A 15,674-nucleotide genomic window follows, 5' to 3' on the forward strand; every position below is an offset into this window, starting at 1 on the left:
CATGTCCAACTCTTTGCTACCCCATGGACTGTAGCCCACCAGATCCCTCTGTCCATGGAATTTTCCAGGGAAGAATACTAGAGTGGGTTGCCATGCCCTTCTCTAGGGCATCTTCCCAACTCAGGGATTGAACCTTGGTCTCCCACATTGCAGGCATATTCTTTACCGTCTGAGCCACCAGGGAAGCTTCGCCGGGGTTGGTACAGGACCCCAAATCCCAGCTTCTGCCCCTCCCAGCCCAGGAAGCCTCCAGGAGTGGTGCTGTCCCCAGTTTCCTGCCTCTACTACTGCCTTTGGGAATCTCTAATGCTCTGGAATCCTCTGTCGCCTTCCTTGATGACATGGCTCCTGTTTGTACCTCTAACAGGATGGGCGGGACTCTGTCCTGCCCAGGACTTAGGGAGGATGCTGGTCCAGGCCACCTCCTACCCCTGCCAACCAGACATCCAGGCTAGATAAGGAGACCTTAGGTGGGTCAGAGGTCAGGGGAGCCGGACACAGATGAAGAACAGAGAGTCAAAGGGTCAAAGATCAGGAAAAGGGAGGTCAGTGCACGGGACAAGGGGTGGTGCCAGGCATCCAGCTGGGAGTCCTGTGATGCTCAGGTTAAACACAGCCAGCCCAGCTCCAGAGTGCAAGCTGCTCCCTCCAGCTAAGAGGCAGAGTGACCTGGCCGGGGGCACCCCTTCCTTCTTGGAGCCCTTTCTCCAACCAACTTGGGTCTCACTTCCTTGGGTCAGCCACATAAAGGTGGCCCCTGGGCTCATTTGGAGGACAAACAGAGTAAGGATTCCTTTCTAGAACCCAGGGTCTTGCCTGCTTTGGTGTCTCCTTCTCCTTGGTATTTCACATCTGAGCCCAGTGGGCAGCCTTCCTTTTTCTCTTAGAGCCCGCGCAGGACGTCCCAGCCCCCTCCCCCAGGACCTGCCTGGCGGGAGGCACAAGGCGTGGGGCTCAGGGCGGGCATGTCTGCACTTTGGCCCTTGGCTGAGGTGAGCCGGTCACTCCTAGTAGGATGGAGCTCCAAGCTCCTCCCAAGCCAGGCCCCAGCCCCCACCCTCAGTTACCATAGCAACCCCAAGGCCCTTTGGGTCACAGGCCAGTTGACCCTTTGGAAAAAGCCACATTTCCCATCCTGAGCCTCTGCCCAGAGCTTCAGTCTCATCATTAGAAACAGAAAACCTCAGGATCACCTTTCACTTACCAAGTGGGAAGCTCAGAGGCCAAGACCTACAAGAACTAGGATTCCTGGGGTGCCCTCTTTTCTCCTGTATCCCTGAAGCCCCGCATGGGACTTTGTCTAAAGGACAGACAGCCCCTTACCTCCTCAGACCTCGGTTCCCCTCCCTGTGGACACTTTCTGGAGCATCCAGCCTTAGGTCCCCGGCCCCGCGTCTCCCTTCTGTCTCGCCCCACCAAGGTCCACCTCACAGACCCTTCCTCCACCAGAATCATGTGGAAAGTCACATCTCAAAAATAAATAATTTTATCTCTCTTTCTTCTGTGGACAACTCAGAACTGAGCGACTCTGAGGGCTTGCTCTGGACTAAAATCTGAGAGAAAACATGGATAAGAGGGAGCCTCAGGCCAGGCGCCAAAGCTGTGGGCCGTGGGGCTGGGGCTCACCCGCACCCGGCAGCTTGCCTCTGGTCTGGCTCTGTGTTTTCTCCCTAGAAACACACCAGTGATGAAGGTCAGTGCCCACGCCCTGTGTCTGCTCCCCTCAGCCGGCCCTCCTCTGCCCCTTTCCAGAAACTCACCTCCTCCCTTTCCTCCTGGAAATGCATCCTCTGGTCACCGCCACTAGCACTATGACCACCATGGGCACCAGCAATGGCAACAGGATGGAGGCAAGGTTGGATGCTTCTGGGGTGCAGGGAACAGAAATAGGGGTGTGGGATAAGAGGTGAGGGGGATACACCCTTCCGGTCCTCAGCTGCCACCCTGGGTGGACTGCATTCCCTGCACGTCTCTGGGTCCTGGCTCTCCCTCCAGGAAGCCACCACTCCTAGGGCTTTTGAGACCTTGGTGCCGCCCTCCTGCTCCCAGCGGACACGCAACTCCCACAGACCCTTCAGGAGGATGTTCACCCAGCTGGTCCCCCAGACTCCAGGGTATCAGCTGGGTCAGTGCTTCTCCAAGAGTAGCCCTGGTATCACTCCCATCAGTCACCTAGAAGCTTGTGAAAAAGTGCAGGCATCTTGGGGCCCCACCGAGACCTACCCAATCCAAGTCTCTAGGGCTGAGTCCCAGAGACAACCTTGCCCCACCCCGATCTTAGGCACAAGGATACAGTCAGAGAATTGCTGGTGCAGAGGCATGTGGGGATTATAGTTTGGGATAGAGAAAACTAATGAAAGGTACCAGGGAGGCTAAGAGGGACACAGGAGAGGGGAACAACAGCAGGGTAAGGCATACAGATCACAGAAGTGGGGAGCTCAGGGTCAGAGAGAAGATTCCAGAGTGCTGGGTAGGGCATAGGGACTCTGAGATTCTTTCAGGATACTGATCCTGCTAATCTTTAGGGATCATATCCAAATATTATATTATTACATCTCATATGGTAATATAAGACATTGATAATATACTATCTATATATATACTATCTATATAATATCTATATATATACTATCAATATAATATACTATCTACTATACATCTATGGGCATCCTTGGAGGCTCAGGTAAACAATCTGCCTGCAATGAGGGAGACCCAGGTTCCATCCCTGAGTTGGGAGGATCCCCTGGAGAAGGGAATGGCAACCCACTCCAGTATTCTTGCCTGGAGAATCCCATGGACAGAGGAGTCTGGTGAGCTATAATCCATGGGGTCACAAAGAGTCGGACACAACTGAGCAACTAACACACACACACGCATACATCTCTAACAGATACTGTAGGTTAATATTATATACACGGACTTATTCTGTGGCCATTGTTGGTGGGGAAGGTGAGGAGCTTGTGAGGTACAGGTCTGGGGTAAAGTTCTTGCCTGGCTTTTCAGGGGGAGGTACATCCCGCGGCTCCATGCAACGGTCTCCCCCATAACCAGGTTCGCACTCACAGGTGAAATGGGTTCCCTGCTCCCGGCACCGCCCATCATTCTGACAGGGGTTCTGTAGGCACGGGCTGTCTGCAAGGATGGAAGCGGGTGGGAGGGAGTTCTGGGCGGACACTCAGAGCCAAGGAGAGGGGCCTGGGGGCTGGGACGCCAGGGAAGAAATTCTCCCAGAGAGATTCGCTGGGGTCCGCTGGCCAGGCTTCCAGTCCTGGTTCTATACCCCCGAGATCTGAGGAAACTGCTTATCCTCTTCTGAACTCCATTTTCTTTACCCTATAATGTGGGAATGCTATGCTCACCCCAAGTGCTGAGTAAGGACTAAAGGAGATCTTGAGACACTAACGCAGAGCAGAGAGCAGAGGCTCGGGGAAGACAGGGCCTTTGCCTTGTCCCTCCCGAGAGAGAGAGAGAGAGAGAGAGAGAGAGAGAGAGAGAGAGAGAGAGAGAGAGAGATTAAATGGTAGGAGTCCTGATCTTGATGAGATGGGCTCTTCCCAGGACTGGGAGGGCTGGTTTGTTCCAGGTCCAGGGGCTTCCCCCTTCCCCCGCCCCCACAGGGGATGAGGGCAGCTGGAAGCCGAGGGCCTGTCCCGGCTCACCTCGGAAGCAGCCACGAGTGAGGTTCCCCAGGGTGCAGACCTCCCCAGGGCTGCAGCCGAGGGGCTCACATAGCAGGAGCCCCGTGCGCGCGCAGGTGCAGCGCTGGGAGCAGTCGTCATTCACGAAGCTGTCACCCTGCTAGAGAGGGAGAAAGCCCAGGAAGCAGGAGCGCCTGCTTGACCTCCAGTGTTGGGCTGTCCTTTCGCGCCTGCGCTCCCCCGGGGCCTCCCACTAACAGCCCGGACCTGGTAGTAGATGCCGTTGTTGGTGCAGCCACAGTGGGCCAGGGGGAGGCTCTGGGCTCCGCTGTAGATGTAGCCCGGGAGGCTGGCACAGCCCTCCACACAGGGGCCCTTGCAGCCCCGGGGGGCTGCCAGCGTGGCACAGGAGGCCGGGCAGGGTGTCATACAGCTCTGGTAGACAGTATTGGCTGGACATGACAAGGCTGAGGGGACACAGTCATAGTCAGAAGGTGGCAGAGCAGGGGTAGGTGCCCCCAGGTATGGAAAAGAAGGTCACCCAACAGAGCACAGAGCTTGCTAAAGGCAGGGAGGACTGGCTTTGTGAGTCTTTTTGTCTGTGACACTAACTCATGAGGAGGATCAAAGGTGGGCCTTGGCAGAACGGAGTGGGAAGGGGTGATGGGGGTGAGGGCAGGGAAGGGGTTCAGTCGTGAGGATATTAACAAGGGGGAGAGTCTAGGGCTGGGGGAACCAAGATGGAAAGCCAAGGTGGGGGAAGCTGTGGGGGCTCAGAGCAGAACAAGGGGTGGAAAGAGCCGAAGGGGTCAGGGGCCAGCTGCTAGGGCAGGTCAGGGCCTCACCACAGTGGGTGTGGTCCCGCCAGCTGGCCGGGGTGGCGCCCGCCTCCTGGCAGATGCTGGCATACCCACTGAGGACCTGGCAACGCAGCTCCTCCTGCTCCTTGGGGTCGTGGGCGGCACACAGGTCAGACACACAGTGCCTGGAGGACAGCAGGGACAGGTGGAGGGCTGTCAGAGATGGGGAGGGAGGCCAGGAGACCCAGCCCTGCAGAAGAGGCCCTGGAAGCCCCATCAGAGAGTGGGCCGGCGTGCCATGGGGATGTGTGTGCGTGTGTGTGCGTGTGTGTGACAAGGTACTATGCACAGAATTGTGCCCAACAGACAGCCAGTCAGAGAACAGGCCACAGGAGCTGGATAAAGGGTCTCGGGTCCCCGACTCACTCCAGGAAGGGCTCAGGGGCCACAGTCTGGTGACAGACAGCAAAGGGGCCCTCGGGGTCCACCAGCACCCCACACGCCTGGGTGCGGCTGATGAGCTGCAGCTCCTCCGGGTGGCATCCCGACACACCAGGAAAGCCTAGGGCTGCTTCCTCTCTCACTTCCTCCTCCTGTACAGCCCTGGGCAGAGACAGTAAAGATCCAGGTGAGGCCCACCAGGGCTGCCGTGATCGAAGGGACCTGGGAGGGGAGGGCCCGGGGCACAGGCTGGGATCCACAGGGCCGGTGCCCCGCAGTCGGCGGGAGAGGAAAGATGTGATGGGATGAGAAGACTCAGGCCTGTCTGAGCCCTCGGCCTCAGGGCTCCTTCTCTGCTGAGTAAGTGCGGGTGAGCTTGTGTGAACAGATTTTAGGTTGGTGCTCATGCCCACCCTGGCCAGCCGCCCCCCACCCCGGGTCAGGGCCTCCCTGCTTTGAACCCCAGCCCTCTCACCTTGAGATGCGGGGGAAGCTTCCCTCGGTCATTTTTACCTCCCAACTATTGCCAAAAGCAAGGAGGTTCTGGGTGACAGCCCCGTTGGGCAGCATAAAGTCATTCCTCTTGTTCTGGTCGCAGTTGCCACACAGGCCGAGCACAAGCTTCCGGTAAGTGACGGGCAGGGAGATCACTGTGGGAGGAGGGGGCCCAGGAGTGAGACCCCCCCGCACCACACCTCATCCCTCCCCACCCCTCCTGGGTCGTCTCCCGGAGCTTGAGGCCTTGCTTGCAGGCAGGGGACCCTCTCATGGAGCCCATGGTTTTCCATGAGGCGGTTTTCCCTCCCCCTTCCCAGGAACGCTCCCTTTGGCCCTCTGGTTCCCATGCTCAGGCACCTGCGTTGTTCTTTCCGTTGAAGCTGACCACCAGCTCAAAGTCTGTGATCACGAACAGGCGATCGCTTCGTAGGGAGACCCGCAGCTGGTCAACGGGCTCATAGGGGGCGGTCACCTTCTGGCCGTTGACCTGGAGGAGGCAGATGGGAGCCGCAGGGAAGCCTGAATCAAGGTGACCCTCAGTGGTAAAGAATCCACCTGCCAATGCAGGAATGCGTGCCTGCTAAGCCGCTTCTGTCGTGTCTGACTCTGTGCGACCCCATGGACTGCAGCCCACCAGGCTCCTCTGTCCATGGGATTCTCCAGGCCGAGAATACTGGAGTGGGTTGCCATGCCCTTCTCCAGGGGATCTTCCCGACCCAGGGATCGAACCCATGTCTCTTATGTCCACCTGCACGGGCAGGCAGGTTCTTTACCACAAGCGCCACGCGGGTTCAATTCCTGGTCTGGGAAGATCTCACATACCGCGGAGCAACTGAGCCTGTGCGCCGCAGCTGCTGAGCCCGAGCTCTAGAGCCCAGGAGCCGCAACTACCATGTTCATGAGTGGCAGCTCCTGAAGCCCGAGCCCCTGGAGGCGGTGCTCTGCAACGAGAGAAGCCACTGCAATGAGACGCCTGAGCACCGCAACGGAGAGCAGCCCCGCTCACCACAACTAGAGAAAGCCCGTGTGCAGCGATGAGGACTCAATGCGGCCGAAACCTAAAGAATTAATACAATTATATTTAAAAAGGTGACTCTCTGCTGCGCTGGCCTCCGCTTCTCTGCACATCTCGGGACCTTGTGGTTCCATCATTCTCTGCAACAGGGTACTCCAGGAAGCTTTACTATCCCAAATGCCAAGAGCGTCTCCGAGGTCTGCTCCTGTTGCAGCCCCTTTCTTTACAAAAAAAAATAAATAAACAACTGGCAGGTGGGCATCCCTGGTGCTTCTTCAGACCGCCTGTCGGATCTTCCCTTCTTCCCACTGCCCCACCTCTCCCCGATCTTACCTGAAATCCTCCTGCCCAGCTTGGGCTCCCAAGGAGGTAAGTGCAACACTGATTCTGATTTCTACAACTAGGCAGCCTCTGCCAGGAACCTCCCAAGGAACGGGCAGCCCTGGCTCCACCTGCTCCTGGTGGCCTCTCATGGACTGACCTGCCTCCCCCGACCCACCCTGCCTGGCCCAGCTCTTACAACAAGCTCCAGTTCATGCTGGAGCTGGACTGTGTAGCCGTAGACCATCACGATGATTTCGTGCAGGAAAATGGGGTTGTGAGACGCATACATCTTGTTGCGTCCCTCCACGATGAAGGGCTCCACGCCACTGGGGAGCACATCCACGGTCTTGACCAGATAGTAGGTCATGCGGCCCTGGAAACGGTAGCCGAGGCCATCAAACGTGCGGTAAGTGGGGTCCCCATAAACCGTGCATCGCTCCGACCCTGCCAAGAAGAGCCAGCACTGAGGAGGAATGGCCCTGCCCAGTGGAACGGCCCCAGGGCCCCTCACCCGCCTGCCCCCAGTGCCTCCTGTTCCCTGAACTTGATATTTCCACCCTCTCCCTCTCCCAGCTTGAGAGGATCTCCCTTGCCTGGTTCGCTCTTTTCGCCCTGAAGGTAGATCCCAGAGAGAATCTGCAGGCGATCAGCGAGCTGGTAAGACGTGAGAGCCCACCTCTGTCTATGTCAGCAGCTCCCTCTCCCCAGAGCCCCCAGTCTGGGCCCCCCGCCGACTGCACCTCCTGAGGGCCCCCTTACTGTAGGGTTTGCAGATTTCTTTGCCGTCCTCGTCGGTCTCACACCGGGAGCTGGCGGGGCAGGCAAAGGCCCGGCACTGAATGGCTCCCGCCCGGCAGGTACACCTCTGGGAGCAACTGCTGGAGAACCAGGCGTTACCCTCCTGCAGATGCCACGGGAAGAACGAGGAGTGAGGAAGAGAGGGCCAGCTCTCTTTCCTCGACGACTTCAGTCTAAGCCCACAGTCTGACGGCTCACTTGGCACAGGCCAGAGGCAGTCCCAGTGCCAAGGCACCCTCTGTCCCTGTAGCGCTCCCTAGAGGCACTGCGCTGTCTCAGGAGGTACTGCTGAACGCATCTTCCAGATGAGGAAACTGGGGTCACAGAAGCCCTGTGACTCAAGAAGGGTACCACCGAGATCTTCAAACCAAGGCCACTCTACCGTGCCTCAGTCCTCACATCCAAACCACACACCCTCCACCCCAGTCCTGGCAGGAGGCCACCCACCCCAGCCACCAGCCTTCACATCCAGCGCCAGCCGCAGCAGCATAGGCCAGAGGAAGGCGGCATCCTGAAGGTGTGTGGGTGGTCCCCCCCACCCCTACTTCCCGTTCCCCACTCACGGGGAGGAATCTGCCCCGGGCGCCCCGGCAGCCACACTGACTCCTGGGCACACACCGCCGCTCCTTGAGCACGTAGCCAGGCTCACAGACGCAGCCCTCCTCGCAGTTGGAGGGACCCCTGGAGCCTTTGCACCGGCCTTCCGGGTTGTCGCAGGTAGGGGGGCAGTGGGGAAAGCAGTTGGTGTAGACGTAGTTGGGGGGGCAGTCCAGAGCTGGAAGGGTGGGGGAGAAACGCGGACTGAGCGTGGGCTCCGTGGTGGGCCTGAGGACAGAATAGAGCAAGACTGCTCCTCCCATCTTGGTGTGGGAGCCTGTGGTCAGGCAGCAGGTTCAGCGCGACCTCGGTGCATCTGGGCAGCAAGCTCGTGACTGGCCTGTGTACCAGCATGACAGGAGCCCAGGGCAGGGAGGGACTCACTCTGCTGGGGGAGCTAAGTAAAACCCTTTGAGCAGAAGTAGTTGCAAGCAAATGAAAACGTTCACAGATAGCAAGAGTCGACAACATGAAGATGTCAATTCTCCCTAAATTAATTTTATTACCGTTATTAATTAGGTCATGTGGGGCCACATTTGGGGTCTGAGTTCCCCAGCTTGGGATCGAACCTGTGCACCCTGTAGTCCTAACCACTGGACTGCCCAGGAATTCCCTCCCTAAGATAATTTGTACATTTAATATGATAGCAATAAAATGTACCAACAGGATTTTGGTGTGTTTTTTTTGTTTAAATAGGGAAAGATGACATTAAAGTGGAGATGAGGATATAAACAAACCAAAAAAGCTGGGAAAACTCTAAACCAAAACAAACAAACAAAAGAAACTAAATGTCCCTGCCAGAAATCTAAACACTACTTAAACTCTCAATGATCACAACACTGTGTTGCTAGTAAATGAAGCTAAATGGAGCAGAGGAAGAGGAGAAAAAGCCCAAAGAGGAACTCAAATACACATGGGAATTTAATATGAAATGTGATATCTGAGTCAGTGGAAAAAGAGACTGGTCATTTAATAATACTGGGAAAAAATAAACATGAAGTTGATTGAGTTCTCACCCTACACAGCAGGATACATCCCCACGGATCAAAATATTTAAATATACAAAAAAAGAAACCATACAAATGCTAGGGCAAAATGTAGGCAACTTTTTTAACTTCAGAGTAGGGAAGGCGTTTGTAACTGGGGCTCAAAATGCAGAAGCCATAAAACAAAGACTGTTATATCTGACCTCTTAAATACATATATATATATATTTCTGCATGGTAAAAAAATAAGAAGTCAGAGATGAAAAAAAAAGACATGGAAAAAATTTTTTGACTCATAGCACTAATGGAGGGCTGTCTACTCTCTGTAGCAAAGGACATCTATAAAATATTTCAGTAAAGGGCAACAAACCAGTGGAAAAATGGTGAATAGGTAGGAAGAAATCACAGGAAGGGAAATCCAAACGGCTCCTGAATGTATGAAAGAATGCACAACCTCACTCATAATAGGAAAAATACAAATTAAGACTCTTTTTATCGTTCACTTATCAGATTGGCAAAAATCCAAAAGCATGATAATACTGTGTGTTGGCGAGGCTGTGGGGAAATGGGCAGTGTTGCTGGTGGGAATGTAAATGCCTCAACCTCTATGGAAGGCCATTTGGCAAGATCTCTCAAAAGCATAAACTCACACAATCCTCGATCCAACAATTCCACTGCTAGGAATTTATCCTACAGATAAGAGACACACACAGAAAACTGCATCTGCGTAAGGTTATGCATCGCAGCACAGTTGGCAACAGCCAAAGACTGGAAACAACTAGGAAGTCCATCGATAGAAACTAGTTAAATAAACTATGACAAATGAATTATGACATGTCTGCGAAAGAGAATAAGGATGCTTTTTACATATCTGACGAGGAAGGGCAGCCAAGTCAAAAATAATGAAGTACAAACGACTGTGTCCTGTCTGTTGTTTGTAAGAAAATATGGGAAATAAATTTGCATTTGTTTGTATGTGCAGATAGGAAAGACTTTTTGGAAAAATACTCAGATGCGGATAAGAGCAGGCTAGGGCCTGGGGCCCAGAGTCAGGATGAAAAGAGACTTTTCACTGGGAATCTTCTAATACTTTTAAAAATTTTGAACCATAGGAATGCAGCACAAATGAAAAACGCTTTACTGTTTTAAAATTTTTAAAGTTCTGAAATTAAATAGCAGTGCTGGTTGTATAACCTTGTGAAGATGCTGAAAATCCATGAGTTGTATACTTTTTTTTTTTTTGGCGAATTGTGTGGCATGCCGGCTCTTAGTTTCCTGAGCAGAGACCAAACCCACACTCCCTGCGGTGGAATCTTAACCCCTGAATCACTAGGGAAATCCCCAAATTGTATACTTTTAAAGGGTAGAAGAATATAGTATATGAATAATAATTTTTAAAAAACTTTTTAAAGGAAAGAGTTAGAGAAGAATGCCTTGGAATCTGCCAGGAGAGGAGAATAAAGAACTTTTGGGGTGCAGGAAAGGGTGCGTATAAAGGCAGGGAGGGGTGTGGGAAAGCAAGGCCCACGTGGGGAATAGGATGGTTTGTTGCGGGTGATGTCAGTCACAAGTAACAAGGGGGAGTTAGGGGTGGACAGCTCACAGGATCTCAAACATCTCAGAGAGGAGCTCGGACTTGCAGGCACAATGGCTCACAGGTGTAACATGATCACATCTCCTTTGGAACGACAGTGCTGAGAAGCAGCCTGTGCCATCCTGCGACAGCGGACACGGGCTAAGAGCTTACTGTAAATGGTCCACATTAGAGAAAATGAGGCCAGAAATAGGTCAGAAAACACCAAAAAGAAGAATGGAGGAGCTTTCAGGACTCCACAGGTGGGGCCTTCCCCGGTGGTCCAGTGGCTAAGACTCCACTCTACCAATGCAGGGGACCTGGGGCTGATCCCTGATTAGGGAACTAGACCCCACGTGGGTGCTTAGTCGCTCAGTCGTGTCCGACTCTTTGCGATCCCATGGGCTGTAGCCCACCAGGCTCCTTTGTCCATGGGGATTCTCCAGGCAAGGATACTGGAGTGGGTTGCCATGCCCTCCTCCAGGGGATCTTCTCAACTCAGGAATCGAACCCAGGTCTCCTGCACTGCAGGCAGATTCTTTACCGTCTGAGCCACCAAAGAAGCCCGGATCCCACATGCTGCGGCTAAAGATCCAGCAGGCCGAAACTAAGACCTGGTACAACCAAATAAATAAAAATAAAAATAATTTTTTTAAAGTACCAGACTCATATTTTTAAAAAGAGAGAGAGACACACAGATGAAAAAAGAACGTTTGGGAGCAGTCTGGGGGTGGCCAGAGGGGACACTCACGGCAGAAGCTGCTGTTTCTCCAGATGGGAGGCCTGATGCCCTGGGCTTGACAGGCGGTCGCAAAGGCTTGCAGAGACTGGCAGAGGGTGCTGCTCAGGCCCCCAAATTCACAGAGGCTGTCGGTACATCTGACCAAGAAGGGATTGAGGGTCACACGGCTGGCACACCTTGCCCAGCCTGGAGTCTGAAAGGCTGCCTGGCATTGCTCCTGGGCTCTCTCCAGGTCAGCTGGCTGGCAGGTCGTTCCTGGCTCCTTCTCCGATTCTTCTTCGGTCTTGTCATCATCTTGGCAACTGGGAAGGGAAAGGGGGTCATCACAGGGACAGCCATGGCCTCATCTATGAAAACAACTTGGTGCTCCCAAACCACCCTCTAGACCCCTCCTGTCTTCACCTGGAAGCTGGCCTGGGCTCTGACCAGCCTTCCACGTGGCCCCCGTCGCCTCCCACATTTTGAAGCCAAGACAGGAAGACCCAGATGCCACCCCCTGTCAAGCGATACGCACTGAGGACCACTTCAGTCTTTCCATCCCAGGTGGGCCATATGGTCTAGAATCCCAACTCGCGTTCCTATGCCAACAAAGGCAGAGAGTCTTTGGGGACAATTACCTTGGGTCAATCTCCTTATCTTGCCAACTGTCCACATACGTGATGTCATCCGGGGCTAGCTCGTCATTAGGCATCAGCAGTTCATCTTCTTCCTCACCGTTGAAGTTCCCGCACACGCCGCAGGTCTGGGTGGGCAGAGAGGAAAGAGGGATCTTCCACATCTGGGATGGCAGGGGGCATTTGTGGTTGGCACCCCCTTTCCACTCTGAAGAGAAAGGCATCCCCACCCTGCAGCTTTTTCCCATTCTGGGGAGTGACTCTTCAGTCGGGCACCCCGCTCCCTGCAGACTGACGCCCCTACGAAGTGACCCAGATGTTTTCCTCACCTTTCCATAATAGGCTTTTGGGATTTCGATTTTCAGGAAACCATTGCCATCAAACTTGACTTCCACCCCAATGCTGATGGTGAGCACCATGTAGCCGTCCCTGGAAATGACGCTGACCCCCCGGATCTGGGAGGTCGCGGGCAGGGGGACCCATGTGCCATTGATCTAGAGAGGAAGGCAGGACCCGTGAGCAGCAGGAAGGACCAGAGTCCATGTCCTCCCCTCACCACCGCCCCGCTCACCAGCACGTGGTCCTTCTTCAGGGTGACCAGGGTATTGAAGACGTGTACGTAGACCTTTCGGAGGTAGGAAGTGTGAGCTTGGTCTTGCTGCTGCCCATTCTTGCCACTGATCTTGAAGAAAGGCAGGTCCATGGTGGAGTGGCACGTTTTCGCCAAGACGTAAGTGCAAGCACCCTGGACGGCATGGTAACTGCCATCGAAGCTTATGTACTGGGACCTGTCCTGGATCTGGCACACTCCCATCCCTGCAGGACAGAAAGGCAGCTGAGGAGTGGTCCAGCCTCTAGCAAGAACAGGCCTTCTCCCCACCTTCACGGAAAGGATGTGGAGGAGAGGGAGCCTCAGAAGGGAAGGGGACAAAGAAGAGTCAAGACCCGAGGAGATGGGGCAGGTGCCGCTCGGCCCAGGAGAGACTTTTAATATCCCGAGTTCACAACTGCTGTGGGAGCCGTGAGTGAACCCCGAGGAGCCCCTCCTGGGCGGAGGGGCGGTTTTGGTGGCTGAAGGTCCTCCTCCATGCTTGGTGGGCCTCCTACCTGCCCCCCGGCACCGCATCAGCCCATCGCGGGGCCAGCACATCTGGCCAGGCTTGCAGGCGGTTTGGAAGCAGGAGACATTGTTGTGGATGGAGCAGGTGCAGAGCCGGGAACACGTCTTGTCCGTGTACCATCTCTCCCCAACCTGTGGGGCGCGGACATCAGCGGAGCCGATAGAAACTTGGAAGCTGGAGAGGGACGGAGGCCTCCCCTGCACCACTGCACCCTGGGGCCCCCAAGAGGTCGGCGTTGTTCAGCCTCCCGCCTCCATCACCAGCCTTTCTCAAGCTCCAGGCTTCTGAATTTTGCTTCTCAGCCCCCAGCACTGCCCCTCCCCGACACCTCTTTGCAGGCTCTGAGCCCTCTGGCCCCCAACTCATGGAGGCCCCCTTGCAGTCTGGCTTCTCACCGAGTGGTAGGCGCCCCCAGGGCTGGTGCAGCCACACTCGCTGAGGGGCACACAGGTGGTCCCACTCAGGATGTGGCCTCTCTGACACTCGCACCCCTCGGCACAGGGGAGCGAAGACGGGCAGTACGATGGGGTGCTCAGGCTGAGACAGGTGGCCGGGCAGGGGTTGGCGCAGGGGCTGTATCTGCTGCCTGACGGACACTTCAGAGCTAAGAAGAGATTAGCGTGTAGGAAGGAAGAGTCATTTCCAGCTCTCTTGACCTTGGGGCCTGAAGAGCTCCTAAGGGCTTCCCTGGTGGTCCAGTGGCTAAGAATCTGCCTGCCCATGCAGGAGACACGGGTTCGATCCCTGATCCAGGAAGACTCCACGTGCCGCGGAGCAATTAAGCTGGTGAGCCACAACTACTGAGCCTGCGCTCCAGAGCCTGGGAGCCGCAACTACTGAACCCACCCACCGCAACTACTGAAGCCCACGTGCCCTAGAGCCCGTGCTTTGCAATGAGAGAAGCCACCACAAGGAGAAGCCCGAGCCCCGAAACTAGAGAAGAACCTGCGCCACCACGAAGACCCAGCACAGCCAAATTAAATAAATTAATTAAAAAATTTTTTTAATGGATTAAAAAAAAGAATTCCTAAGAAAGAATTCCCTGGCGGTTCAGTGGTTAAGACTCCTCGCTTTCACTGCTGAGGGCACAGGTTCAACCCCTGGTGGGGGAACTAAGATCCTACAAACGACACAGGACAAAAACATTTTTAAAGAGTGCTCCTGGAAGTGTCAGATGAATGGATTAATAAAAAGGGGTCCATCCCTACAATGGAATATGATTCAGCCTTACAAAGAAGGAAATTCTGGAGCCTGCTGCAATGTGGGTGAAACTTGGGGACATTATACTAAGATAAGCTAGTCACAAAAAGATGAATACTGTGTGATTTCACTTAGATGAGGTCTCTAGAGTCCTCGAATGCATAGAGATAGAGAGTAGATGGTGCTTGCCAGGGGCTGGGGGGAGAGGGATGGGGACTTGTGTTTAACGGGGACAGTTTCAGTTTGGGAAGAAGAAAAAGTTCTGGAAACAATGGTGATAATGGTTGCATGACAAGGTGAATGCACTTAATGTTGCTGAGCTGGACACTTAAAAATTTGTTACAGTGGTAATTTGTGTGTTCTGTATATTTTACTACAATTAAAAAAAAAAGAGTTCCTGGGAAAGAGGAAGAAAGGTCATCACACGGGTGACCTGGGGAAGATGGGAAGGAGACAGTAGACAAATGAGGTCAGAACTTTTTGGTGCTGGTAAGTCACTTCAGGTCTGACTCTTTGTGACACTATGGACTGTAGCCTGACAGGCTGCTCTGTCCGTGGGAATTCTCCAGGCAAGAATACTGGGGTGGGTGGCCATGCCTTCTCCAGGGGGTCTTCTGACCCAGGTCTCTTAGGTCCCGACCTGCATCTCTTACGCCTCCTGCATTGACAGGCAGGTTCTTTACCACTAGTGCCATTGGTGAGGTGACAGTCAGACGGGGGCTCCCAGCCGAGGGAGTTGAGGGGAAGATGGGGGCTGGGCTCCAAGAGACTGGAGAGGGGGCACAGAGGGCATCCCACATGGGGGCTGGGGGCCGGCTGCGAAGGGGAGAGCGGAAGAGCAGAACTGAGGGAGAGGGAGAGAGGGCGGGGCTCAGGGGACTCCGCTAGGCCACTCACGGCAGAAGGTGCTGTTCCGCCAGGTGAGGACCTGGCCGGCACGGGCGCACAGGGCCGCGTAGGCCTGCAGGGAGCGGCACAGCGTGAACGCGTCGCCCTTGGTCCCACACTGGCCGTATACGCAGCTGGTGAAGCTGGCCTGCGGGGCCACCACCTTGTGGCACCTGGAGAAGGGTCCTGGTGGACGAAACGAGGTAGGCGAGAGTGAGCCTCGGGAGGAAGCGGAGCCATGAGGCTGCTCTGGGGCAAAGTCTCCATCCACTTCCATCCAAACCCATGATTATTAAGAACCTACTGCCTGAGATGCAAAAAACCCCCACAGATCCATCAGCGCCCCCAGGGGACCACTGCCTCCGCATCCACTCCGCTGTCTCTATTTCCTGTCTCACCTCCCTTCCTCAGTGATCAGCCCCCCTCCTCTGTCCCCTGT

General features: G+C 54.7%; 1 protein-coding gene across 1 annotated transcript in view; it reads right to left on the reverse strand.

Annotated features, from left to right (window-relative positions):
* Positions 1 to 1,470: 1,470 nt before the first annotated feature.
* The window catches only part of ZAN (zonadhesin), a 35,661-nt gene continuing 21,457 nt past the window's right edge, over positions 1,471 to 15,674 (reverse strand). Inside the window, 20 exon segments of the mRNA XM_069571397.1 lie at positions 1,471 to 1,670; positions 1,761 to 1,863; positions 2,992 to 3,132; positions 3,660 to 3,798; positions 3,906 to 3,950; positions 3,952 to 4,105; positions 4,549 to 4,623; positions 4,865 to 5,041; positions 5,355 to 5,529; positions 5,735 to 5,864; positions 6,913 to 7,160; positions 7,476 to 7,617; positions 8,078 to 8,289; positions 11,422 to 11,714; positions 12,030 to 12,154; positions 12,356 to 12,520; positions 12,598 to 12,842; positions 13,134 to 13,278; positions 13,543 to 13,751; positions 15,245 to 15,421. Of these exon segments, the coding sequence (XP_069427498.1) occupies positions 1,583 to 1,670; positions 1,761 to 1,863; positions 2,992 to 3,132; positions 3,660 to 3,798; positions 3,906 to 3,950; positions 3,952 to 4,105; positions 4,549 to 4,623; positions 4,865 to 5,041; positions 5,355 to 5,529; positions 5,735 to 5,864; positions 6,913 to 7,160; positions 7,476 to 7,617; positions 8,078 to 8,289; positions 11,422 to 11,714; positions 12,030 to 12,154; positions 12,356 to 12,520; positions 12,598 to 12,842; positions 13,134 to 13,278; positions 13,543 to 13,751; positions 15,245 to 15,421 (3,188 nt within the window). The 3' untranslated portion in view covers positions 1,471 to 1,582.

The sequence above is a fragment of the Ovis canadensis genome, chromosome 24, assembly GCF_042477335.2.
Source record: "Ovis canadensis isolate MfBH-ARS-UI-01 breed Bighorn chromosome 24, ARS-UI_OviCan_v2, whole genome shotgun sequence".
Lineage (NCBI taxonomy): Eukaryota > Metazoa > Chordata > Mammalia > Artiodactyla > Bovidae > Ovis > Ovis canadensis.